This window comes from Drosophila santomea, chromosome 3L (assembly GCF_016746245.2).
Source record: "Drosophila santomea strain STO CAGO 1482 chromosome 3L, Prin_Dsan_1.1, whole genome shotgun sequence".
In the NCBI taxonomy this organism is placed as follows: Eukaryota; Metazoa; Arthropoda; class Insecta; order Diptera; family Drosophilidae; genus Drosophila; species Drosophila santomea.
The window spans coordinates 23,566,688-23,592,435 of NC_053018.2; the positions used below are offsets into that span (position 1 = coordinate 23,566,688).

General features: G+C 36.7%; 2 protein-coding genes and 1 long non-coding RNA gene across 4 annotated transcripts; 1 reads left to right on the forward strand and 2 right to left on the reverse strand.

Annotated features, from left to right (window-relative positions):
* Positions 1-418: 418 nt before the first annotated feature.
* On the reverse strand, positions 419-25,494 carry LOC120448667 (catenin alpha). Of its 2 annotated transcripts, none has more exons than XM_039630804.2 (12): positions 25,256-25,494; positions 20,762-21,138; positions 18,900-19,217; positions 17,456-17,659; positions 16,721-17,405; positions 16,240-16,391; positions 13,669-13,741; positions 13,245-13,312; positions 12,995-13,176; positions 6,340-6,580; positions 6,169-6,285; positions 419-1,699 (listed from the first exon to the last, which is right to left on the reverse strand). In XM_039630804.2, the coding sequence occupies exons 1-12, from the start codon at positions 25,425-25,427 to the stop codon at positions 1,535-1,537; spliced, it is 2,754 nt and encodes a 917-aa protein (XP_039486738.1). In that variant the 5' UTR covers positions 25,428-25,494; the 3' UTR covers positions 419-1,534. The 2 variants fall into 2 exon arrangements, with proteins under 2 accessions (XP_039486738.1, XP_039486737.1); XM_039630803.2 differs by lacking the exon at positions 419-1,699 and adding an exon at positions 5,193-6,110.
* On the reverse strand, positions 2,990-4,226 carry LOC120448673. The gene is made up of 3 exons (XR_005616124.1): positions 4,136-4,226; positions 3,966-4,082; positions 2,990-3,907 (listed from the first exon to the last, which is right to left on the reverse strand). It is a non-coding gene; the product is annotated as an uncharacterized LOC120448673 (long non-coding RNA).
* Positions 12,260-12,786, forward strand: LOC122756470. The gene is made up of 2 exons (XM_044006227.1): positions 12,260-12,379; positions 12,463-12,786. The coding sequence occupies exons 1-2, from the start codon at positions 12,278-12,280 to the stop codon at positions 12,688-12,690; spliced, it is 330 nt and encodes a 109-aa protein (XP_043862162.1). The 5' UTR covers positions 12,260-12,277; the 3' UTR covers positions 12,691-12,786.
* Positions 25,495-25,748: the final 254 nt, after the last annotated feature.

Consider the following 25,748-nt stretch of genomic DNA (forward strand, 5'->3'; position numbering starts at 1 on the left):
AGGTTAATCACCACAGTTCATATTTTGGATATTGTTCTTATTATTTAACTCAAGCCAACAATAAGAGCGAGCGTGAGGTAAGCTCTAGCCCCTAGGGCAGAGAAGTAAAGTGCGCTTTGTACTCTGTAATCTGAGTTTAATTGCACCGATTATCGGACACCGCGTGGGCGATGTCTAAAAATAGATTTATAAGCCGAGCTCGAGATAAGAACACCCACGAGACCACTTGTTTTTTAGAGAATAGCTAATCAATCGACTTATCGCGACGAAAGCTGATAATACAATACCCGTTTACTAGGTATAACTAGACAATTTAAAATTTTCAAATATGTCAAAAGTCCAGTATGTTTATAAATTAAATTTCTTTAAACTAAACTTTTTTAAACTACACGAGGTCAAGAAATAACAAATGATCAGAAAAGGTTTTTATATGTATTTTTTATTATATTTTATAGGGTCGATTATTGTAATATAAGAATGTAATTGAATAGATTGCAGCATTTAAATACGAGGGCTGCTATATATTTCTGGCCTAGACAATACTAAAGGTTGCCAGGTGCAATCTGACATTTCCATTGGAAAGTTTGACATTTGTAGGATAACATCACTCACAACGTTTTGTTATTTAATTGTGAACTGTTTTATTTACAGGGAATTAAAAAATTCATTTCGGCCAAAAAATGAAATGAACTCGTGAACATTTTCGGGCGATCATTTTTCACAACCTTCGACGTGGATTATCACGACAAGAGTGTATTGATGAACTAAAATCTTTGTATGGCCGTAAAAAAGGTTTGTTCTCGTTGGATCCCGCACAATCTAACAATCGCTCAAAGAAAGGCTGAAAAATACGATCGCGGTGCTTTAAATGACCTTTATAAGATCGTCACAGGTGACGAATCATTGATCTATCCGTATGATCCCGAAACAAGAGCTATCGACCGTGTGGGTCTTCCAAGACGAGCCAAATCCAACGAAAGTTGTTCGTGGAAGAAGCACTTCGAAGCAAATGGTAGCCTGTTTTTTTGGCAAAACTGGTCATGTGTGATACTGTTCCGCTTGAGCAAACACCATTTGTTTGCCTGAAGTCTTCGGAGAAATGGGAAAAACGACCATGAGAAGACGAATCATTGTGCATCATAACAATGCGAGCTCTTCTTACACATCGGCTCAACCAGCGCCTTTTTGACCGGCCAAAACGTCGAATTGATGGGTCATCCGCCGTACAACCCTGACTTGGCACTCAATGACTTTTTTTTTTTCTCACAGATTAAGAAAATAATGCGTGGTCAACAATTTTCCTCGCCAGGAGATGCTGTTGAAGCATCTCAATCGGAGTGGAAAAAGTGTTTCGAAAATTGGTTTGAGCGCATATGTTTTGAAAAACAATAAAACCATTTTCGTTGATAAATATTCGTATTTTCATTATAAGGCCAGAATTATATATAGCAGCCCTCGTAACCATAGATAAGCGCAATGATTTTAATACTACTTTGTTTATGGTAATTAATAGATATTGATAGAAAATCAATTTTTAAACAGCGTCAGCAGGACTTTGGAACTCAGATAATGCATGGATAGGGTTTTGAATCTTCTTTTGAGATCCCTTGCGAACTTTGGCTCGTACTTCTTCTGGTTTTTCCGGCCTGACCAAAGGTTTTTTTTCTGGTGCTTTCATTTTCCATACTACAATTGGGGACTATAAAAAATGTAAATAGTTTAAGGCCGTCGATTTTTTTATTAACGAAGAAACTTACAGACACAGTTCCTTGCCTTGTATATTTTGTTGATGCCACATATGAGTACTTTACCGTTAATACAACGGCGTTCATTAAATTTTTAGCCGCTTGAATTAACGATGTAGCACTATCCAGCTATAAAAAAAATCTTAAAATATCAGTTTTCATAAACTTTAATATTATACTGACCCCGGAAACAATAAGTTCACCGCTTATATTTTGAACATCTGCTTTTACTTTCGAAGTTATTTGAATTTGATGACAATATAGGGCAATGCGTTGCAAATACGCCAAGAGGTCCTTTTTTGTACTGCTTTCTGGACATTGCTCTGCTATTTCCCTGGTTAGTTTATCCAGCTTAGTACCAGCAACTTCTTTCATCCTTTCAGCGTCAAATGACCTTACTAAGGGCTTTGAGCTAGATATTGTTTTCTTGTCCATTTTGATTAATCAAATTTTTCTATTACGAAAAATAGGTTAATCACCACAGTTCATATTTTGGATATTGTTCTTATTATTTAACTCAAGCCAACAATAAGAGCGAGCGTGAGGTAAGCTCTAGCCCCTAGGGCAGAGAAGTAAAGTGCGCTTTGTACTCTGTAATCTGAGTTTAATTGCACCGATTATCGGACACCGCGTGGGCGATGTCTAAAAATAGATTTATAAGCCGAGCTCGAGATAAGAACACCCACGAGACCACTTGTTTTTTAGAGAATAGCTAATCAATCGACTTATCGCGACGAAAGCTGATAATACAATACCCGTTTACTAGGTATAACTAGACAATTTAAAATTTTCAAATATGTCAAAAGTCCAGTATGTTTATAAATTAAATTTCTTTAAACTAAACTTTTTTAAACTACACGAGGTCAAGAAATAACAAATGATCAGAAAAGGTTTTATATGTATTTTTATTATATTTATAGGGTCGATTATTGTAATATAAGAATGTAATTGAATAGATTGCAGCATTTAAATACGAGGGCTGCTATATATTTCTGGCCTAGACAATACTAAAGGTTGCCAGGTGCAATCTGACATTTCCATTGGAAAGTTTGACATTTTGTAGGATAACATCACTCACAACGTTTTGTTATTTAATTGTGAACTGTTTTATTTACAGGGAATTAAAAAATTCATTTCGGCCAAAAAATGAAATGAACTCGTGAACATTTTCGGGCGATCATTTTTCACAACCTTCGACGTGGATTATCACGACAAGAGTGTATTGATGAACTAAAATCTTTGTATGGCCGTAAAAAAGGTTTGTTCTCGTTGGATCCCGCACAATCTAACAATCGCTCAAAGAAAGGCTGAAAAAATACGATCGCGGTGCTTTAAATGACCTTTATAAGATCGTCACAGGTGACGAATCATTGATCTATCCGTATGATCCCGAAACAAGAGCTATCGACCGTGTGGGTCTTCCAAGACGAGCCAAATCCAACGAAAGTTGTTCGTGGAAGAAGCACTTCGAAGCAAATGGTAGCCTGTTTTTTTGGCAAAACTGGTCATGTGTGATACTGTTCCGCTTGAGCAAACACCATTTGTTTGCCTGAAGTCTTCGGAGAAATGGGAAAAACGACCATGAGAAGACGAATCATTGTGCATCATAACAATGCGAGCTCTTCTTACACATCGGCTCAACCAGCGCCTTTTTGACCGGCCAAAACGTCGAATTGATGGGTCATCCGCCGTACAACCCTGACTTGGCACTCAATGACTTTTTTTTTTTCTCACAGATTAAGAAAATAATGCGTGGTCAACAATTTTCCTCGCCAGGAGATGCTGTTGAAGCATCTCAATCGGAGTGGAAAAAGTGTTTCGAAAATTGGTTTGAGCGCATATGTTTTGAAAAACAATAAAACCATTTTCGTTGATAAATATTCGTATTTCATTATAAGGCCAGAATTATATATAGCAGCCCTCGTAACCATAGATAAGCGCAATGATTTTAATACTACTTTGTTTATGGTAATTAATAGATATTGATAGAAAATCAATTTTAAACAGCGTCAGCAGGACTTTGGAACTCAGATAATGCATGGATAGGGTTTTGAATCTTCTTTTGAGATCCCTTGCGAACTTTGGCTCGTACTTCTTCTGGTTTTTCCGGCCTGACCAAAGTTTTTTTCTGGTGCTTTCATTTTCCATACTACAATTGGGGACTATAAAAAAATGTAAATAGTTTAGGCCGTCGATTTTTTTATTAACGAAGAAACTTACAGACACAGTTCCTTGCCTTGTATATTTTGTTGATGCCACATATGAGTACTTTACCGTTAATACAACGGCGTTCATTAAATTTTTAGCCGCTTGAATTAACGATGTAGCACTATCCAGCTATAAAAAAAATCTTAAATATCAGTTTTCATAAACTTTAATATTATACTGACCCCGGAAACAATAAGTTCACCGCTTATATTTTGAACATCTGCTTTTACTTTCGAAGTTATTTGAATTTGATGACAATATAGGGCAATGCGTGCAAATACGCCAAGAGGTCCTTTTTGTACTGCTTTCTGGACATTGCTCTGCTATTTCCCTGGTTAGTTTATCCAGCTTAGTACCAGCAACTTCTTTCATCTTTCAGCGTCAAATGACCTTACTAAGGCTTTGAGCTAGATATTGTTTTCTTGTCCATTTTGATTAATCAATTTTTCTATTACGAAAAATAGGTTAATCACCACAGTTCATATTTGGATATTGTTCTTATTATTTAACTCAAGCCAACAATAAGAGCGAGCGTGAGGTAAGCTCTAGCCCCTAGGGCAGAGAAGTAAAGTGCGCTTTGTACTCTGTAATCTGAGTTTAATTGCACCGATTATCGGACACCGCGTGGGCGATGTCTAAAAATAGATTTATAAGCCGAGCTCGAGATAAGAACACCCACGAGACCACTTGTTTTTTAGAGAATAGCTAATCAATCGACTTATCGCGACGAAAGCTGATAATACAATACCCGTTTACTAGGTATAACTAGACAATTTAAAATTTTCAAATATGTCAAAAGTCCAGTATGTTTATAAATTAAATTTCTTTAAACTAAACTTTTTTAAACTACACGAGGTCAAGAAATAACAAATGATCAGAAAAGGTTTTTATATGTATTTTTATTATATTTTATAGGGTCGATTATTGTAATATAAGAATGTAATTGAATAGATTGCAGCATTTAAATACGAGGGCTGCTATATATTTCTGGCCTAGACAATACTAAAGGTTGCCAGGTGCAATCTGACATTTCCATTGGAAAGTTTGACATTTTGTAGGATAACATCACTCACAACGTTTTGTTATTTAATTGTGAACTGTTTTATTTACAGGGAATTAAAAAATTCATTTCGGCCAAAAAATGAAATGAACTCGTGAACATTTTCGGGCGATCATTTTTCACAACCTTCGACGTGGATTATCACGACAAGAGTGTATTGATGAACTAAAATCTTTGTATGGCCGTAAAAAAGGTTTGTTCTCGTTGGATCCCGCACAATCTAACAATCGCTCAAAGAAAGGCTGAAAAATACGATCGCGGTGCTTTAAATGACCTTTATAAGATCGTCACAGGTGACGAATCATTGATCTATCCGTATGATCCCGAAACAAGAGCTATCGACCGTGTGGGTCTTCCAAGACGAGCCAAATCCAACGAAAGTTGTTCGTGGAAGAAGCACTTCGAAGCAAATGGTAGCCTGTTTTTTTGGCAAAACTGGTCATGTGTGATACTGTTCCGCTTGAGCAAACACCATTTGTTTGCCTGAAGTCTTCGGAGAAATGGGAAAAACGACCATGAGAAGACGAATCATTGTGCATCATAACAATGCGAGCTCTTCTTACACATCGGCTCAACCAGCGCCTTTTTGACCGGCCAAAACGTCGAATTGATGGGTCATCCGCCGTACAACCCTGACTTGGCACTCAATGACTTTTTTTTTTTCTCACAGATTAAGAAAATAATGCGTGGTCAACAATTTTCCTCGCCAGGAGATGCTGTTGAAGCATCTCAATCGGAGTGGAAAAAGTGTTTCGAAAATTGGTTTGAGCGCATATGTTTTGAAAAACAATAAAACCATTTTCGTTGATAAATATTCGTATTTTCATTATAAGGCCAGAATTATATATAGCAGCCCTCGTAACCATAGATAAGCGCAATGATTTTAATACTACTTTGTTTATGGTAATTAATAGATATTGATAGAAAATCAATTTTTAAACAGCGTCAGCAGGACTTTGGAACTCAGATAATGCATGGATAGGGTTTGAATCTTCTTTGAGATCCCTTGCGAACTTTGGCTCGTACTTCTTCTGGTTTTTCCGGCCTGACCAAAGGTTTTTTTCTGGTGCTTTCATTTTCCATACTACAATTGGGGACTATAAAAAAATGTAAATAGTTTAAGGCCGTCGATTTTTTATTAACGAAGAAACTTACAGACACAGTTCCTTGCCTTGTATATTTTGTTGATGCCACATATGAGTACTTTACCGTTAATACAACGGCGTTCATTAAATTTTTAGCCGCTTGAATTAACGATGTAGCACTATCCAGCTATAAAAAAAATCTTAAAATATCAGTTTTCATAAACTTTAATATTATACTGACCCCGGAAACAATAAGTTCACCGCTTATATTTTGAACATCTGCTTTTACTTTCGAAGTTATTTGAATTTGATGACAATATAGGGCAATGCGTTGCAAATACGCCAAGAGGTCCTTTTTTGTACTGCTTTCTGGACATTGCTCTGCTATTTCCCTGGTTAGTTTATCCAGCTTAGTACCAGCTTCAGAAATTTTTTTAGCTGCGTTAATAACATCCATGGTAGTTTTTAAAGGACCTCGTCCTCTGAAATAAAAAGTTCTCAATTAGATAAAATCAAATACAATTTTAGAAAGTCTTCCTTTAGTGAGTAGTTTTAGAAAGGTTTTTGCATGTACTTTGCTCACTCTAACGCCCACACACAGCGCAAAACTCCCACGCTTATATTGTGAAGAAATTAAAAATTTGTTTTTACTTATTTTGTTTCCAATTCCTATCCAGAAAAATGTTAAAATTGTTTTATATATAAAGCTTTTAGCTTTAAAAAAAAGAAAAGTAACGGTTATCTTATGTTCGGAGAACTCTACTACGTGGTTCTCTCTTAGTAGCTTTAAAAAAAGAACACTCAAAAACGAAAATAGCTTTAATGGAGGCAGTGGGGACAAAAATAAAATTTTCGAAACCATTAAGTTGTATAAAGAATGTTGGGACGAAAAATATATAGTTGGTCTTAACGTATGGTATTACAAGATTTTAAATTACAAACGTTTTAATTACTTTCATTACTAAAAAAGTCAAAATATATGTAATAAAAATGCTTAAAAGAAATAAAAAAAACATATTAAAGTCTAATATGGGCAACGCGAAGTTTCAAAGGCAATTAAAGAAGTTAAAAAAGGCTTAACCTAAAACTTACTCCTCAATCGCAACGCATCGAGAAAGACATTATTATAGTATATTAAACGTCTTTTCGGTCTTTAGCCCACCAATTGTATACATGCATACACAACCCCCTTACCTAAATAAATACCACATACCCATCTGAAATACCTAACACATTCCGTGCTGACGAGAACAATTTTAACAGTAACTTCAGAACCAACAATATTTTTAGCAACAACACACCACAAGGTCTTGTTCCCTACATGTCATCCCATATTTAATCGCCTAAAATTTCCTAATCGCCATTATCTGCCTCCCAAGAAAAATTAAATAAATTTATTTAGAAACAATCATATGACATCCAATAAGAAATTTAAATATTAAAGCATAAAAATGACAAAAGCTCAATCAGCATTATTCACCAATTAAAATCAATCCTTATAAAAAATTAAATTTTGAATCTTGCGAAACAAGGAAAATAAAAGCTGGCTAATCTTCAGTCTTTTCCAAAGTTATAATAATAATAAACGATGCACTTAAAACTGCATTAAAACGGTAAAACATGCTATCAACGCCCTAAATTCTCGTTACGAACCCATACACAACATATTAAACTTATCTAGAACTCACATTAGCATATAGGGCAACGAAAACGACGAACAGAGTTCGATAAACGATAAACAGAGTTTATCCATGACACCTTTCAATTGGACACCCCAATTAATGTAGTTGCTTACCCAACAAACGAAAATATCAAGAAAATAATCACCTTTTTCCAAAAATGAAAATTAATACATAATCCATCACCCCAAACGAGTGAAGGGCCTATGTTGCTATTGCTCCTACTTCTTAGTTTACTTAAAATGTTATACATTAAATAAGCTTTAATTGCTACAAGAAATACCCGACTATCAAATACCCGTTTCGCAGCTAGTGAAAGAGCAAACGAGAAATTTAAACATTTCCTGAAATTTTGGTAGAAATTGGGAGAAAAATAATAAAATGAAATCAAAAAAATTAAATTAAATTAAAATCAAAAGTGTGGGCGTGACAGTTTTGGGTGGATTGTTGGCGTTAGAGTGGGCGAAAAGCTATTCTGAAAATAGATAGAAATTTACAAGTCTAATAGAAACATATCACAAAACATTCGACGTTCATACAGAGAGACGGACATGACCAGATCGACTCGGCTATTGATCCTGATCAAGAATATGTATTCTTTATATGGTCGGAAACGCTTCCTTCTGCCTGTTACATACTCTTCAACAAATCTAGTACACCTATTTACTCTTCGAGTAACGGGTATAAAAAGCAAATAGGAAATTCATTGTACTTACTGGAGGACCTAAACGGGAGAGAGTTGGCACCTTTCTACACCATGGATATTTCGGAATGCAGAAGCTTATCACCCGTACATCAGTGCCTAGCGAAATATCTATAGGCCGCGTGTAAGTCAATATCACTTGGAAATCGTGATTGCGGCTTCTGCCTAGGCAGGAGCTTCGATTTAGCTAGTCTGGTGATACTTATTTTCAAGTTATTTTGGTATATGGATCCTGTGGTATCACAGGATACCACATGGTTTTGGGTATCAGCCTTGTAATTAAAGTTACCTTCAGACACAGGCCGCCATACCGGGAACCAGTAACGCGGCCTAACCAAGTCATGCCTTTTAATTTATTCTATCTCCTTCGGATTAGAGTTAGAATAAGTATAAGTAACTTATGACATTAACGTGTAATCTACTTATGTGTAGGATGACTAGGTTTATAGTGTATTTTTCCATGCATAATTTAAGATCACCTCGGATTAAGTCTTCAAGCCTTTAGACTAAGTGAGAATCTCAGTAAGTACGGCATTGCCGCTCGCTCTAAGCCTTATTGTTTATGTTGCCCCAAGAAGCTCTCGTCCGAATAAGAAATAAGTTCAAGATTTGTAGTTTGAAGTTCGAAATAAGAGCAGTGCAGTAATTATTCAGAGATAATAGGATGATATTGGGAGTTAGATTGTAGGGGAATAGATACATGTAGCTTGAATTTAAATCGGAATTTTAATGAAGAATATATAATGAAACAAAAAAAAATAGGAAACACGTATCGAAATGTTAACAGAGATTTTCAAATTAAATCACAAAAATAATGTAAAGAACTGTTGATTTATTTTAAGGTCACATGAGGAAGGAACGGTGTTCACAAATGGCGAAAGCAAGACGGAATTAAACATATTTCTAGGAAGGCATGTATAGACCGGAAGAAACCACCATCTAATGCTACAACTGCTTTCTGAGCTACCTTCATTCCCTAACTACAACTAAAACTTCCCTTTCCGCTCCTTATATTTGTTTGTTTTTATTTGTCTACGTATTGGTAATGGTACGACTGTGTGACGACTGCGATCCAAGTCTCTCCAAACCGACCCCAGCTCTAAACCTAGTCGGCAAGTTAGTTAGACAAGTTAGTTAGAAACTCAAAAACATGGCAGCCGACGTCTCTCCGGTTTCGAAGCGCTCAAGAAAATAATTCCTGGATCTTTTACCAACTCGCACCACTGTGTATGCCACTGGGATGCACTTCCCTCCATGCAGTTGCTCAGTTACAGTGGCCGTGATCAATTTACTTCCCTGCATGTGGTGCTCCAATAAAATTATATAGCTATTTGCACACCACTTTGCTCCCTCTACGCATGCCGCGTCAGGGTTGAATTTCGGTAGGATATCATGATGACTGGACTGCTAACCACGTCCTGGCGTCACTTCCACATCCATACTAGTTCCGCCAAAATTCCGATTCTGCACGCCGTTGCTCCTCAGAAAACTCATGATGCGGCATAGATCCCACTTATGATGTTTAGTGGTCAAGGTTTGGATTGTTGTTGTCTGCCAATTTGTCCATATTACCATAACTCATAACTTCTATAGACACTATTATAAGAACGGATGACGTAGTAATCAATTTTTCTTAATTCAATGAAATTGGCTGAGTGACTGAGTGAGTTTAATGTCATTTCAGTTCGCTTACATAAAGAATTATTCCACTGCAGTGCACGCCCAAGCCTAAGGAGTTGATAGAGGTTCATCAATCCAGCTGACTTGTACGAAAGGTAAAGTTGTAAAGAGACATAGTATGTTGACCTATACTAGTGAGTTCGTGGAAATGGTTGCCCTGTCTAGAACTTGAAAAGAACTAAACGAGGAGCTTCGAACCGTAGTATTGCTGTCGAACTTTCCAGGACAGGTTAGAACCACGAGATCAGTTGTCTTCTTTTGATGTTCTCACCGTATTGTTAAAGGAAATAAGCGATAGTAAAGGAATTGAGTAGAGATATTTGACAAAACAAAGTCAGGAAACTAAAAGACATTGTACGTTTCGATTATGGTAAAAAGGCACATAAAATCACAGTATTCGAGTGATGCCAAAAAATATGGCAAGAATATGTTTAAAAAAACGCGGTTAATCGTCAAAGGAGCCTGTTAAAGGAGATCAATGTGGTGATTAGACATCACAACGACTCATGATTACAAATCATGAGAGGAGCTTTTGAAAAAAAATGGGGAAAACAGACAACACATCGGATGGCCAATGATGCATTTCTTGATTTTAAAAGGACGTCAAGATATAAAAAGCTTTGTGTACAGCTTGCAAAAATGTTCTGTTCGTACCTAACACGACAAGAATCTTTATGTCAGTAAACAGTGCTTTGCAGAACAGATGCAAAGTAATTTGTGATATATGAAACACAAGATGGAGAATTCATCGTGAGAGCCATTACTGCTGGAAACCTGTACTTTTTTGATTTCGGGCGTAGTAAGTGTTTGGATGGCAACTGTAGATTCGGTCACTTAAATTTCTTTGTGATGAAAGGATTTTATTAAATGGAATTGTATTTATGTACCAACAAATATTAGCTGCATGACGTGTATGGGCAGCAAAATGCATCTTCAGCATTTCCCAAAGGCGACAAATAACCGCGCTATAGAAATAATTCATGCAGACGTGTGGGAGGTTGCATCTATTTTTTGACCTTCTGTCCAATCCACGAGAGATTTTGTATACTTTCTGAGTGGAACGAACGAAGTGCTGTCGAAGCTAATCGATTTTAAGAGACTGGTTGAGCAAACAGGCTCAAACATCTACAGAGTGTTGACGGAGGAGAATTTGTCAGTAAGCTGTTCGTCGAAAGTGTTAAGTGTCACGGGATCGGTTTATTTGGGAAACAGATCACCTACCAGCGCAGTAGGGTCATGACTCCCATGGCAGCATGAATGGGTAAGAAACATTGTGTTCGTCATCTAAAGGTGGTCGGATCTCTTGCAGTTTCTCTGGGCAAGGGTCCAAGTTTTAACACAAAATAATGAGTACACCATGGTTTGCATAGGTTGCAGCGGGTTCTGGCCAGAAGGGCGAACCTAATAGTTTAGAAAAAGTTTTTTAACATATCAATCTTTGGCAGTACAAGAGTGGTGAAAGCATGAATTGGGAAGTACCGAATTTACAGGAGTGCGAAAGTTGATCGCCGATATCCGGACAGGAAAACTTGGTCGTACAAAGGATCAATTTAATATCCTAACCGCTCTGTTTAAAAAAAAAAACAATAGAGAACGCTATAGTCGAGTTCCCCGACTATCTGATACCCGTTACTCAGCTAGTGGAAGTGAGAAGGAGAGTCTTCAACACTGACAGTTTTTGGCGGTTTGTGAGCGTTAGGCAAATCGATAGAAATTTACAAGACCAATTCAAAAATGAAAAAATATTAAATTATTTTTCAAAAGTGTGGGCGTGGCAGTTTTGGGCGGTTTGTGGGCGTTATAGTGGGCGTGGCAACATGAATCGACAAACTTGCGCTGCGTCTACGCCTGTATGCCTAATCTCAACTTTCTAGCTTTATGGTTATGGACAGACGGACATGGTCAGATCGACTCGGTTATTGATCCTGATCAAGAATATATATACTTTATTTGGTCGGAAATTCTTCCTTCTGCCTGTTACATACTTTTCAACTAATCTAGTATACCCTTTTACTCTGCGAGTAACGGGTAACGGGCGTTTTTTTTGACGAATGGTCAACGAGCTAAATTGCCGTATTTGGGACGACACCAATCCACACGGGGTTCACCAAGTGGCAATGCATCTGCAGAAAATGACTGTTTGGCGCGGATTTTCGGATGGAGGCGTGATTGGTCCGTATTTTTTCGAAAGCGATAATGGTGTGGCCGTCCCGCCAAAGGTGAGCGATACCGGTCGATGATAACGAACTTATTTTGGCCTAAAAACGAGAACATGGATCTTGACAACATGTGGTTTTAACAGGACGCAGCTACGTGCCACACTGCACACTCTACGATGGATGTTCTGCAAGAGCAATTACCGGACATGGTCCCCTGGAATTTTTCTTGTGGGGTTTGCTTAAGTCGCAGGTCTATGCCAACCCGGTGCCCTCAATGTCAATATACACCACACCATCGATCAAATACGGCCCGATCGGCCCACAGTCATCGAAAATTGCACAAACCGAAGCCGTGGCGGTCATTTGAATGATGTCATATTCCATACATCATGTAATCGATAAACCTTTCAAATAAAAAAAAATTTTGCAAATCTTTCTTCTACGCGTATTTTACCTACTATTAACTACTTTCAGTGTTTTTGCCAGTGCCATGTAGTATGTATCTTGGTTGCACTAATAAGTTATTCAAACCGAGTACAATTTTAATACCTAAAGATATGTGCATATGTATGTTATTTCAGAATTAATCAAAATATGTAAGAGACAATTTGCCCGTACAAGATTTGTTTTGAGAAATGCCACAAAAAAGGAAAATACGTTTATGATGGAACTTACCTAGTAAAATCCGTCATTTCCATCATAATCATACACATATGTTTGGCCAGAAAAATAATGTCATTTCCAGTGTCATCCCATTTAGCAACTTCTGAATCAAAGGTTAGTTTTTCCCTACGGAATAACTCGACTTGCTGAGCAATTTTTTGTTTGTCTTCTTCTGTCATTTTTCGCATAGCTTCCTGAAATACATACTTTGTTGTAACATATTTCCCGGTTTTATTAATATAAATGGTAAGCAATGACTTACCCGAGCTGTACATATGCCACTAATATCCGGATATTCGTCAACGGTTTGATCGCCGGTATGAGCACTTGCTAATAATATAACACAAAAAAATTTTGTTGATTAATTTTATTATTTGTCTGGTATCGATATACAAAATCAGTTTGACCAAAAAGTTTGAGCTCAAAAAATTGGTTTTTGATGTTTTTAAACTAAGCCAGCTGTTTTTCCATAATGTCTTACTACAAATATTTTCAAAATGAGCTGTTGGTTTATACAAAACGACAAACAAATCGTAAAAATCTTCTTTTTTAATATATTTCGACGAGTATGAAACGCGTATTAATTAGTTTGTGCATTATGTTCAACCAGCCCCAACGGCTCCAATTTGGAAAATGTTAAATTCCGCATTATATTCATTCGAAATATTTATGCAGAGTTTACTCACATCGACTTCGAGTTTCCAAGGTTAGGTCTTCAACTGGTTCAAATTCCGTATCAGTATCAAGATCTTCCGAGCTCTAAAAATAAAAATAAATTATTATTAGCAATTGGGAAATAGTTTTCGAAACCTTTGTACTATATTCTAGTCGGAAATTTATGAGGTAACTGATTATTGAGATAACTGGTTCTTGTAGAGGAATAGGTTAAAATAGATTCGTTGAAAAGTATGAAACAGGTAGAGGTAAGCGTTTCGGACCCTGTAAAGTATATAGTTATGATCAGGCGGTGATTATAAGGGTGAGTAAAAGGGTATACTCGATTTGTTTTTAAAGTATGTAACAGCGTTTCCAACCATATAAAGTATACAAGGGTAGTCCGATAAGTACTTAGCCTCACCGTCTGATGGCGCCAGTATCACAACAGTAATTTATTATCGTGTAGTACATTATCTTAGGCGGTTCTCTGAAGCGCGTGTGATAGCGGGAGTGTCCGCGGGTTTTAGAAAAATGAAGAAAAAGCAATATCGATCGGTGATTCGTTGTTTATGGAAGCGAAATCGCGTTTAAAATAAAAGATCGTTTGGATGCTGTGTACGGTGACTCTTCTTCTTAAATGGCGGCCATCAAAAATTGGATTAACAAGTTTTAAAGTGGTCGCACCGCACGCCCGTTTTTGATGATCCACGTCAGGTTGCCCCAAAAACCGAGGATAATGTAAGAAATCCCTCGTTCTCGTATTGGCAGATCGCCGATTAGGAGTAAGAGATGGAAGAAAACATGGGAAAAAAGAAAATTTCGAAACAGACTTTATTGCTCTCTTGGGCTGGATTTTGAAGAAATCTAAGTGAATGATGATCAGAAAGGGTCTGTTGTATCCGTAAAATCAAATAATATGCAGGCAGGGCATGGTGAGTATTGGCGGAATCCAGTTTTAGGTGGACACAGTTTTCATTAACTAGTTTTCACAAGACTTAAATCAGTTGTTAGAGGAACTTGAAGAGTGTACAATTACGGTAGAATGGAGTCATTTGCAAATCTTTATATAAGTTAACACGAGCAAGTCAGAGGTGTGCAACGACCCGCCGAAATGCCATCCAAGACCGGATGCGCCAACAATAACATCGACAACGCTGAGCCAGCCCAGTAACGCATTTCGCTTTAGCGAAAGCGATGTGCAAGGGTAAGCGTAATGCGAGGCGGGCATGTGTGCGCTGGGTGAACGTCGAAGGCATGAAGCTCCAGACGGCACGAGGCGCTAACTAAGGTCTCTGCTGGTTCCGCTGCCTCCAACCGAAGACTTGGCGGCCTTAATAAATTTGATTTGTATTTTAGTTCGTAATTGACCAGAATTCAGAGCAGTTGGCTCTAATAAAAGAACCATTTAATAATACAAACGTATTTGGTTTAACTTTTATGCAAAGCAAGTACAAGAGCGGCAAAGTTTTTTATTTCTAGTCAGAGTGATATCGTGATTGGAGAATTCTATAAAACGCATTGCTTGATGAATTCACTGTGAGGGTGTCATCGGCAGACTTTCATCGTAGACTTGAAGAACTACAACAGAAGAAGACCGAATCATCACGGGTACCTGTATGCTTTAATGGAATTGCCATAGCCAATTGATTTAGATGATTAGAGATGTTAAAAATAACGAAAGATGGTACCTAGTTCATACAAACAGGACTCAAAAAGCAGGTCCAAGATTCCAACGAATTGCAGAGTTTGACCATGGTATCTTTACAGCAAACACGGAGCAAGCTTGGCGTAGAGTTTTGGCATTTGCCACAAAGTGTTGTAAAACGTATGATAAAAAAATATAAGCCGAAAGGAAACGTTCATTGTCCGGTCGAGACAATGCTTACTGACTAGACTCCAGTGTTTCACGCATTTGTTTCGACGCATTTTTTACACTGAGCAGAATATAATAGATAAGCATGTTCAGTATCAAGTACAGTACTGCAGAATACACTTCGCCAATAGTACTCGGAGCGAAAAATAATGGACAGAAACGTATTTGCTGCGAGTATCGCCAGTTGAACATGAAAATAGTTATTGAGTTACAAACAGGGACAATTTTCATGGACGCGTCTGGGTTTGTTTTCGGCGCAGTCCTGTTGTAAAAGGATGGGATTTACATCCCATCATGTACATGAGTCAAAGGACAAAGCCGTGGTGGAGAAATCTTTTTTTGTTTCAAAGTTGAAAGAGAAAGTGCTGAAAGGCAGCAGGAAGGTATGTTGAGTGCTTTTTAATAAACGCAAAAGCAGGTAGACAGGAAGAATATCTCAATACATTTGATAAGGGAGACCACACATACCTTATCATATAGATCACGTAGGGCCGATAGAAATCCCCAAAAAAAGGGGGATTTTGTGGATGTATTTTACAAATACGTTTTGATTACACTACTTGATTTAAAATAAATTAATAGACAACTAAACAAATTAGATCCTATTTTATGCATTAATGGTTAGACTTTTCTATAGAAAACATATGAAAACATGATGAGGATATGTTTCTCTTGGCTTTAGGCTATCGTAGGAGTCGAAACGAAATGGACTTCTTATACTACTTACTCGGTTCATTAAAACGGCTCTTCGAATTTCACGAACTCCGTCGTACACCAGACGAGAAGCATCAATAAAGTCATTTTCGTCAACATCCTTATTGGAATTATTTGAAAGGGCTCCAACGGCTGCTCCTACACGTTGGTCGAATTTTATCATAACTAAAACCAAACATTTATTTAACGTCTTTGCGTAACAAGGTTTTACTTAAATACTCGAGAAACCAATGTGATATTTACAAGCCGAATTGATCTTGGCATGCACACTCGTCAGTGCTTAAAACGACTATGCACAAGCATTATAAATAGTTATTTTTTTATATTCATTCTTTTTTTTTTTGAGCCTAACAAACATTTTATTACACTTACATTTTTCAAAACGAAATAAATAAATAAAAGATTTATTTTTCAAAAATAAAAGTTATTACACAACAAACAAATCAGAAAGTAATAGGAACAAGTCTTCATAAGAAATGAAAATTAACACATACCTTGATCTCGGAGAACTTTGACTGCTTCTAGAACTCGTTTGGTGTAAATACATGGTTCATAATTGTCCATTTCAGCTTCAACAACGTTACATACTCGTGATGATCGGCCTTGAATAGCACCAGCAGTTGCACGCAAATCCCTGGCATCACCAACTTGTAAGGCCATTACACATTTGTTTACATCTTCAAGAATGTGATTCTCTGATACTGCTAAGAAGTCGTCAATTGTTGTAATATCATCCACTGCTTCGGTTAAAATACGAACTTGCACCTCCCAGGCTTGCCGATAAGTAGTCATATTTTCTTGAGCTACTTTAGAATTCGGTCTAACAGTTAATATCGATGCTGCATTTATTACTTGCGGGCAAAGACTTTCAATTTGGGCAGCAGCATATCGAACCATTTTAACACCATCTTCATTGTTTGACATGCTACATACTAAATTTGCTACTTCAACTAGTTTTTCAGCGTGCTTAGTAAATATTTCGGACTTCTCGCGAACTTTTTTTTCATTACCCGACTTTGCAGCTTCAATTAAATCTAGCAAAGGAGTTGTAGTCTCCAAAAAAGAGTCCGAAACATGATCCACAACAGCTTTTCGCAATTGCCTTCTTAGGTCACGAGTCTTGCGACACATTTGATCAATCGCTCGAGAGAGTCCTGGGCTGTTATCTTTTTGACTCATCTAAACACAAAACATGATTAAAAAAAAATCATTTAAAGCAAGTTACTTACGTTTGACATATACTCAGATAGCAAATCCTGTAAAGCTTGCCGCACAGCATTGCATTCGGCAACAATTCTCTCCCGTCGCTCGTCTCGAGTACAGTCTGCATCCGCCATCAATGCAGCTGCACTAATAATACTTTCCAACCGCTCTTCGAGCAATTGGCGTGAACGCTTCTCGCTGTAGGTCATCGGATCCATTACAATTCCCTCCTGCAGTGTCAAACACCGAAAAGTATCGGATAAGAAAAAACAATAGCAATAAAACAAGAAAGAACGCTATAGACAAATTTTCCGACTATCTGATACCCGTTACTCAGCTAGTGGAAGTGTGAAGGAGAAATTTCAGCACTGACAGTTTTTAGCGGTTTGTGGGCGTTAGAGTGGGCGATTTTGCCAATTGATAGAAATTTATAAAACTAATAATAAAATAAAAAAAACATCAATATATTTTGTAAAAGTCTGCGTAGCAGTGTTGGGCGGTTTGTGGGCGTGGCAATAATGGTCAACAAACTTGCGCTGCGTCTCTCCAGTCTCTATGTCATTTGTCATTTGTATGCTTAATCTCAACCATCTAGCTTTTATAGTTCCTGTGATCTCGACGTTCATACGGACGGACAGATCGACTATTGATCCTGAACAATAATATATACTTTAAATGGTCGGAAACGCTTTCTTCTGCCAGTAACACACTTTTCAACGAATTTAGTATACCCCATAAATCTACGAGTAATAATAAAAACTATATAAAAAATATATATATTTATGTACCGAATTTAAGCGATACCGAATTTAATGAGACACGCACGTTAAACAAGAAGATATAGAATTTTTAGTTCACATTTATAACAGAGAACGCTATAGTCGAGTTCCCCGACTATCTGATACCTGTTGCTCAGCTATAGAAAGTGCGAAGAGACTTTAACACTGCCAATTTTTTTTCAGGTTGGCGGGCTTTAGAGTGTGCGTGGCAACATGGGTCAGAAAACTTGCGCTGCGTCTGTCTCTAACAGAGTTCAAACTGCGTTTTTACGCAAACGTCTCTGATTTTAATTCTGCATGAAACTTTCTTAAAAGTCTACTTTATATTGCAGTTAGCATATAATTTGAGATTAAGAGCGGGATTGTAAACTATATTATATAGCTGCAACTGCAATCGGAATAATCGAAAAATAAGTGGGTTTTTTAAATAATTTTGATCGAGAAGGCTTTATCTTGCCCACCTTCCTTACATATTCTAACAATTTCTGTTAAATTCTCTCGTTTTTACAGTTTTTGCTAAGACAAAAAAGAAGCGTTAACGAAACGCCAAAGTGTGTTATAAGTATTTTTTCTTCATTTGGTTTTAATGTTAATGCTACTATTTATAACAGTTAAATACCTTTTTCCTTATATTGATAAAAATACCGATATAAACCAAAATTTTAAATGGTAATAGATTAGTTGATCTTACGTCAAAGTCGTCTAAAGCTGCAGCCAACTCTCCCGCTCCGCTGTATATATCTGTCGGTTGGGATGACTTTCCTTGGGCAACATCGCTGATAGTATTTACAGCATCACAAACTTGTTTTAGAATAAAATCGCGATTTACTTTTGCTAGATCTAGTTCCGGATGGCGAACGTACACTTTTGATGCAGTTAACAGCATTGTTGAATGCTTTTTAAGCATCGCCCGAGCAGCTGCTAAGTCGTCTCTTAATTGGGGATCCTTAAGTTCTTGTTGACGTTTAGCTGCTTGTTTTATAAGTTCTCCTGCATTGCGTCCGAATTGCTACAAAAAAAAAGTTGTTAGTAATTTGTTGTGTTATGTGTTATGAAAATTATTATAAAAATAAAAATAATTCGGTTTGATTGCATGTCACTTCATATTAAAGCATGTTCTTTTCGGACCGCACCTATTAAACATTTTTTGTTTAATCGGGTGTTCTGTATGTTACTGTAGATACTCCCAAAAGCAAAATAATGGTTAATTTTTTAAAATTTGAATTTTGTTTGAGTTTTTTTTTTGTTAGTCTGTCTGCAACAAAACGTTACATTTTAAACAGCTTGATATAGGAAACTATATCTAAACGCTGTTTTACAATAATCAGGCATGCTCCGGTAATCGTAACATCGCAACATTTTGTTTGTCAAATGGTGTGGTCAGAAATTATATTTTTATAAAATAACTAAGTAGCAGAATGATTTTGTGGCGATAAGGAATAAATATCAATAGACCACTGAGTAAACTATTTTTTTCCCTAAGTAAATAAGATCTGATTTGATATAAAAAAGGGCCTTTACTTTACATTTCGGGAAGACAAAAGTGCCCGTTTTACAAATCGAAAAATTCTTACAATTTCGAAAACCGGAGCATCAAATTTTCGATTTCAAATCGAAATCGTAAAAATCTTACGAATTTGATTACCGGAGCATGCCTGAATAGAACCACCTGAATTATGGAAAACAGGTTAATCTAAAATACTTTTATGGCACACGGACATGGCCAGATCGACTCGGCTATTGCTCATGATCAAGAATACATATACTTTATATGGTCGGAAACCGTTCCTTCTGCCTGTTACGTACTTTTCAACGAATATAGTCTCTACAAGTAACGGGTATATAACAATAGAGATATTACCGTTACTCGGCTAGTTTAGAATTTGTTAGCTAGCTGCGGTTTAGTTTATAGTAATTATAATTATTTAGACATCCATTGAATTTATTGGCGAGAAAAATGATAAAATCAAAAAGTCAACAACCTTTATAATATTTCCGTCGGCAATATGCATGCTTAATATTAATATTATTACATTATATTCTTCTTATATATCGAGATCTCGACGTTATACAGCTAATTAACCGAATCAGAATATACGCTTTTTTCTACCTGTATTATACTTGTCATCAAAACTAGTATATCATTTTGCTCAACAAGTAACATGTATTTTTATCAGCTAAAATATATAAGGTTTTTACTCTCTGCAAATGGGAACTTAGGGGCATTTGTCCATGGTATTAATATATACTAGTACAAATTGACTTTTTTTACATTTTGCTTCGGCATATTTATTCGAAAGGATCAAATCAATATCTTGGACGGTATTTATAATAAAATACTACTGTCTAAAGATTCAGAAGTTTTTGTTTTGGAATACTAAGCCTATGTTGAAAACCTTATTCACCGTAATTTTGTTTTTTAGTGGTTTACCGGGAATTAATGAAATAAAATGTAAAGTGATGAGCATTAAAAATTATTACTGCTAAACCCAAAACGCAAAAACTTTTGGTTGAGGTGCACTCATATGTATACATATTTTTATTCTGACGTACCCTCATATTATCCATAAGCTCGTCCTGACTCGAAGCGTTTTTTAGTTTGTTTAAATCGTCCTCGACAATATGGAGCGATTTCAAAAGCAAATGCACATCTACCATATCAGCTAAAATTAGCAAGCGGGTTACAGCTGACAACAAATTCCTAGCTGCGCGCACCATATTTCCTCTCTTCAAGGAACTGCACGGATCTTCAGAAAATTCTCTTGCTGCAATGCTCATAGCATCTCCAGTTTTTCTTACTTCATCCACAGCTGTTAACATTTCTTGTGTGATGTCTGGATTCTCGTAAGCAATCTGTTCACCTTTTTGAATAAAATTTTCTGTAGCCTTTTCAACAGCTGCAACTAATGCGCTGGCCCGCTTTGATTTTCCTAAAAATATGTAACAAATTGGAAACCATTAAACATAACATTAATATAAGTAATATAATAATTATGATACAATAACGAACTAGAGATATTGTTATAGAAGATCATTCAAATGGGTTATTTGACGATACTGCTGAACCAATTTGCCAGCAACCAGCACGCTGACCATAACTTAAAAAAAATAGAGAACGCTATAATAAATTCCCACGACTGTCAGATATCCTTATTTTGCTAGTGGGAGTGCGAACGAGAAAGTTCAACATTCTTTTTGACATATTGAGAAATGGGCAAGAAAAATATAAAAATGGAACAAATCCACGAAATTATAAAAATTGTGTGAGTGGGAGTATTGCGTCTCTGTGTGTCTAGTCTGCAAGCCCAATCTCAACTTTCTAGCTTTTATTGTTTCTGAGAACGAGGCGTTCATAAGGACGGACAGACGGACATAATCAGATCGACTCCGCTATTGATCCAAATCAATAATGTACTTATATGGTCGAATACGCTTTCTTTTATCTTTTACATACTTTTACTCTACGAGTAAGCCTGGTCTTTTAAAATCAGCAATATGGTAAATTAGGTCTGTAAGTTTTTCGATACAGGCCACAAGGTGATCCAAACCGTGAGGTTTTGTTTAGAAAACTATTAATCCTAAACTGGCAATCATTACAAAAAGTGTCCCGAAAATACCAAGGAAATAATTATTAGGTAAACTAACCTGCCATTAAAGAAGAGTTTATCGAATACATACCACTTGCAACCAATTTAAATCAACTACCTTTAACTGCTAAATTTAGTACTTAAGATGCATATGAGTGAAAAACAAGAGAGAACGCTATAGTCGAGTTCCCCGACTATCTGATACCCGTTACTCAGCTAGTGGAAGTGCGAAGAAGAGTCTTCAACACTGACAGTTTTTGGCGGTTTGTGGGCGTTAGAGTGGGCGTGGCAAAAAGTTTTTTGGCAAATTGATAAAAATTTACAAGACTAATACAAAAATGAAAAAATATCAAAACATTTTTCAAAAGTGTAGGCGTGGCAGCTTTGGGCTGTTTGTGGGCGTTAGAGTGGGCGCGGCAATATTTTTTTTTTTTTAAATCGATAGAAATTTAAAAATTTTTAATTTTGAAAAAGTATGGCCTTGGCAGCTTTGGGCGGTTTGTGGGCGTTAGAGTAAGCGGGGCAACATGAATCGACATACTTGCGCTGCGTATATGTCTCTGGAGTCTGTATGCATAATCTAAACTTTCTAGATTTTGTAGTTCCTGAGATCTCGACGTTCATACGGACGCACAGACGGACATGGCCAGATCGACTCGGCAATTGATCCTGATCAAGAATATATATACCTTATATGGTCGGAAACGCTTCCTTCTGCCTGTTACATACTTTTCAACGAATCTATTATCCCTTTTACTCTACGAGTAACGTGTATAAAAATTTTAAACTATGAGTAACGGTCATTGCAAATAATTTAAATGTGGAAAAATGTCAACCATTATAATAAAATCCAAAGGTTATCGAGACAAAATGGGTCCTTCAAGCTAATTATTAATCAACCGTACAGATCAACTCAAACTAGAATTTCGTCAATTCTATTAAAAGACTTTTCAGAATAATAGATAAGACTGTTCCATAAAATGCCACCTAGATATTTCCGTTTCAGTCCTGACTTTAGACTCAGATGAGTACAAAAAGGACGACGCCGTGCAATTCCATAGGTGCCAATCCTTTAACCTTACAAAAGAAAAACAGCCATAAGGAAGTTATCTATGTAATAAGTGGTCAGCAAAATGCTATTGAGGACTGCTTTCGATAAGTTCATCCAGTAAAATGTCTCGCTTACCAAAAGACAGTAAGTCGACGTAGAGGAGCTACAACCCATTTTAGCCCCTCTCTACAAACAGCTATTGCGTCAGCTGTACCCATAGGCATTGCGCTTTATACGGGAGCGTTATCACCTGCAGCAGCAAGAATTTTCTTAATTTGGAAGTAGGAATCGGAATCAGAATCAGTAAAGCCAACAAATTGATCGCAACCGTCAGACGCAACCATGCAGGACACAAACCCAAGGCCACAGCAACATCAAGGTCCGCCAGCTTCAGCAACCAAATTCATCTCAGTAACTGTGAAGTTTTCATAACGATACGCAATGGCCGCAACAAAAACCAATATGATGAAAAAATGTCCTTTCTCGTAACTCAGCTTGACAAAATGTTCCAAATGATGATGTCCATGATGACACTCATCACTGGTCTAATATCTCAACACACTGCACAAGCAATCTCTGGCCTTCTTCCCAACCGGTTCATCAAACCCAACCTTGAGTCAAATTGGACTCAAAATCGGGGTGTAAAACGCAGATGTGCTGGCCAATAAGGCACTTGAGCTTGAGCCTTTTGTTCAAAATCATCATCGAAACTGTACAGCTAGTGGAAGAATATTGACAGACTGTATCCAACTGGAGGGTCCACGCATTACCTGTACAGCCCGTCTTTAGCACTCGATTTGGCCATCTATGGAGGGATTCGTTCTGAGCTTATCTCCATCCCGGAGAGCATGGATCATGGTTCAATAAACACATCAGTGCTTTTTTAAAACATGAAGTCTCCAATCTAGTGAAGTTAAAAAGAATCTTGCGTCGCAGGTTCATGCGTTCGAGGGATCCGACAAATAAAAGAAGTACTGAAGACGACCAAAAGAAATTCCCGCACAATACAAAAAACGACATGATGATTTTCTACGCAATGCTGATCCTACAAAAGCGCATTGATTATTCCTATGAAAAGCAAAAAGATCACTAAAACGGCAGCCCCACACGGCATACCTATAAAGCGTGCTGATTATCCCTCAATATCCCCAGGCGCAGTACGTGGGATTGACCCTAGGAGCTTAGAAAGCTGAACTGGATACTAAAACCAGCGAGCAAGCTAAGCATTAGTTTATTCAAAGCGATTCAATGACCTATTGCGTCCATATATGGGGACCAAACCGAGCGTTGCGTACATTCACTAACGCGCCCTTGTATGCGAGAAATGCTGATATCGTAAACGACATCAACACATCCCCACAGTTAAAGAGCAGATCAATCGCCATTTAGATAGTAAATATTTTCGAATTTAATTAATTAATTATTCCAGGGAATGGATGCAACTTGTAAGCAGCAACTTGTACAATTCACGATGTGATCATTTAAGGTAAATTGGTTTTATACATTTTTGTATACATTATACTAATATTTTTACTTTAAGGTTAGGTTAATTGGACCAAATTCCAACTCAAGTTGGAAGTCAAAAAGAAGGTCATAACTCCGTGGGACAACAAAACGGCCAAGGCACCGGAATTTTATTTATTTATAATTTGCCCGTTAAAAAGCACATAAACTGCGGTGGTTAACAGCGATGATTGTGTATGTATGTGTTGTTTTGTGATGAATTGTCTTAGCGGTGAATACCTAAGACATGCCAATGTTAAAATCATTTGGTTTTAATACAAATAGAGGGTTAATAAAGCCCTAGAGATAAATACTGAGTTAAGGTGGTGAATGCAACCGCAAGATCTATTGGCAACGTGTATACTACCTGCAACAGAAAAACTTTTGGAAAAGGTTGATGTAGATAGGTCATAAACGGACGAACGAACATTGATATATGGACTCAGCTGTTGATACTGACTAAGAATAAATATATTTCTTTAGCATATATCACTAATTTGAAAACTGAATTAAATAAATTTAAACACTGAAGGGGTATAAAATATATACATACATATATCATCAATTCTAAAATTTGTACATATTTTCGCAATATTGATTCGTCGAGCACTAAAACCATACTTTTACTTAAAAATATTTTTTGTTTTAAGCCTTTTGCATAAAAAGAGTCAGAATTCAATTGCTTTCTATCCTACAAATTAAAGGTTGTCCCAATACGTACATATGTAAAAAACCATTGTAAAAACATTTCTTCCGGAAAATCTCTTATGTACACTGCTCTTATAAATCATCAAAAAAATCAGGGTACATGCACACATAGCAAATATGCACGACTCGGATAAAGTTTCTTTCACACTTATTGCACTATATCTATCTAAATTGCACTATAAACAATAGACACTTTACCTTTTTTCTTTTTGCTTGGGCCCTTAGTATTTACAAGAGTGGTAACTTGTAAAACAAGAGGTTCAAGAGTTTTTTCAACTGACATTGTGCGAATTTCCAAATTTTTGGGATCCCATTTCAAAGCTATCTGTCCGAAATCGGTTAAAGTGCCCATTTTATCAGGTTTTAACATTTAATAATTATTTTCAATAATTAAACGACGACGCCTTTTTCAATAAGTAGTCAGTGGTCCACTGATTACTAGTAGTAGCAGTGCTGTAAATAACGCGGTCGTAAAAATATATCACAATCCCACTGAGCCGCATAAGAAACGATATATATTTGGTTTAGTAAACCATCAACACCGATAATGTTGTATTATAGTTCACTTGATTTATTGATAATGGTTATTATCAACAGAAATTAGAATATATGGGACATAATATCCATTTCAATATTTTGTCTGGTTTCGTACCTGAATACTAAAAACTTAAGCAAATAGATGATCTGTTAT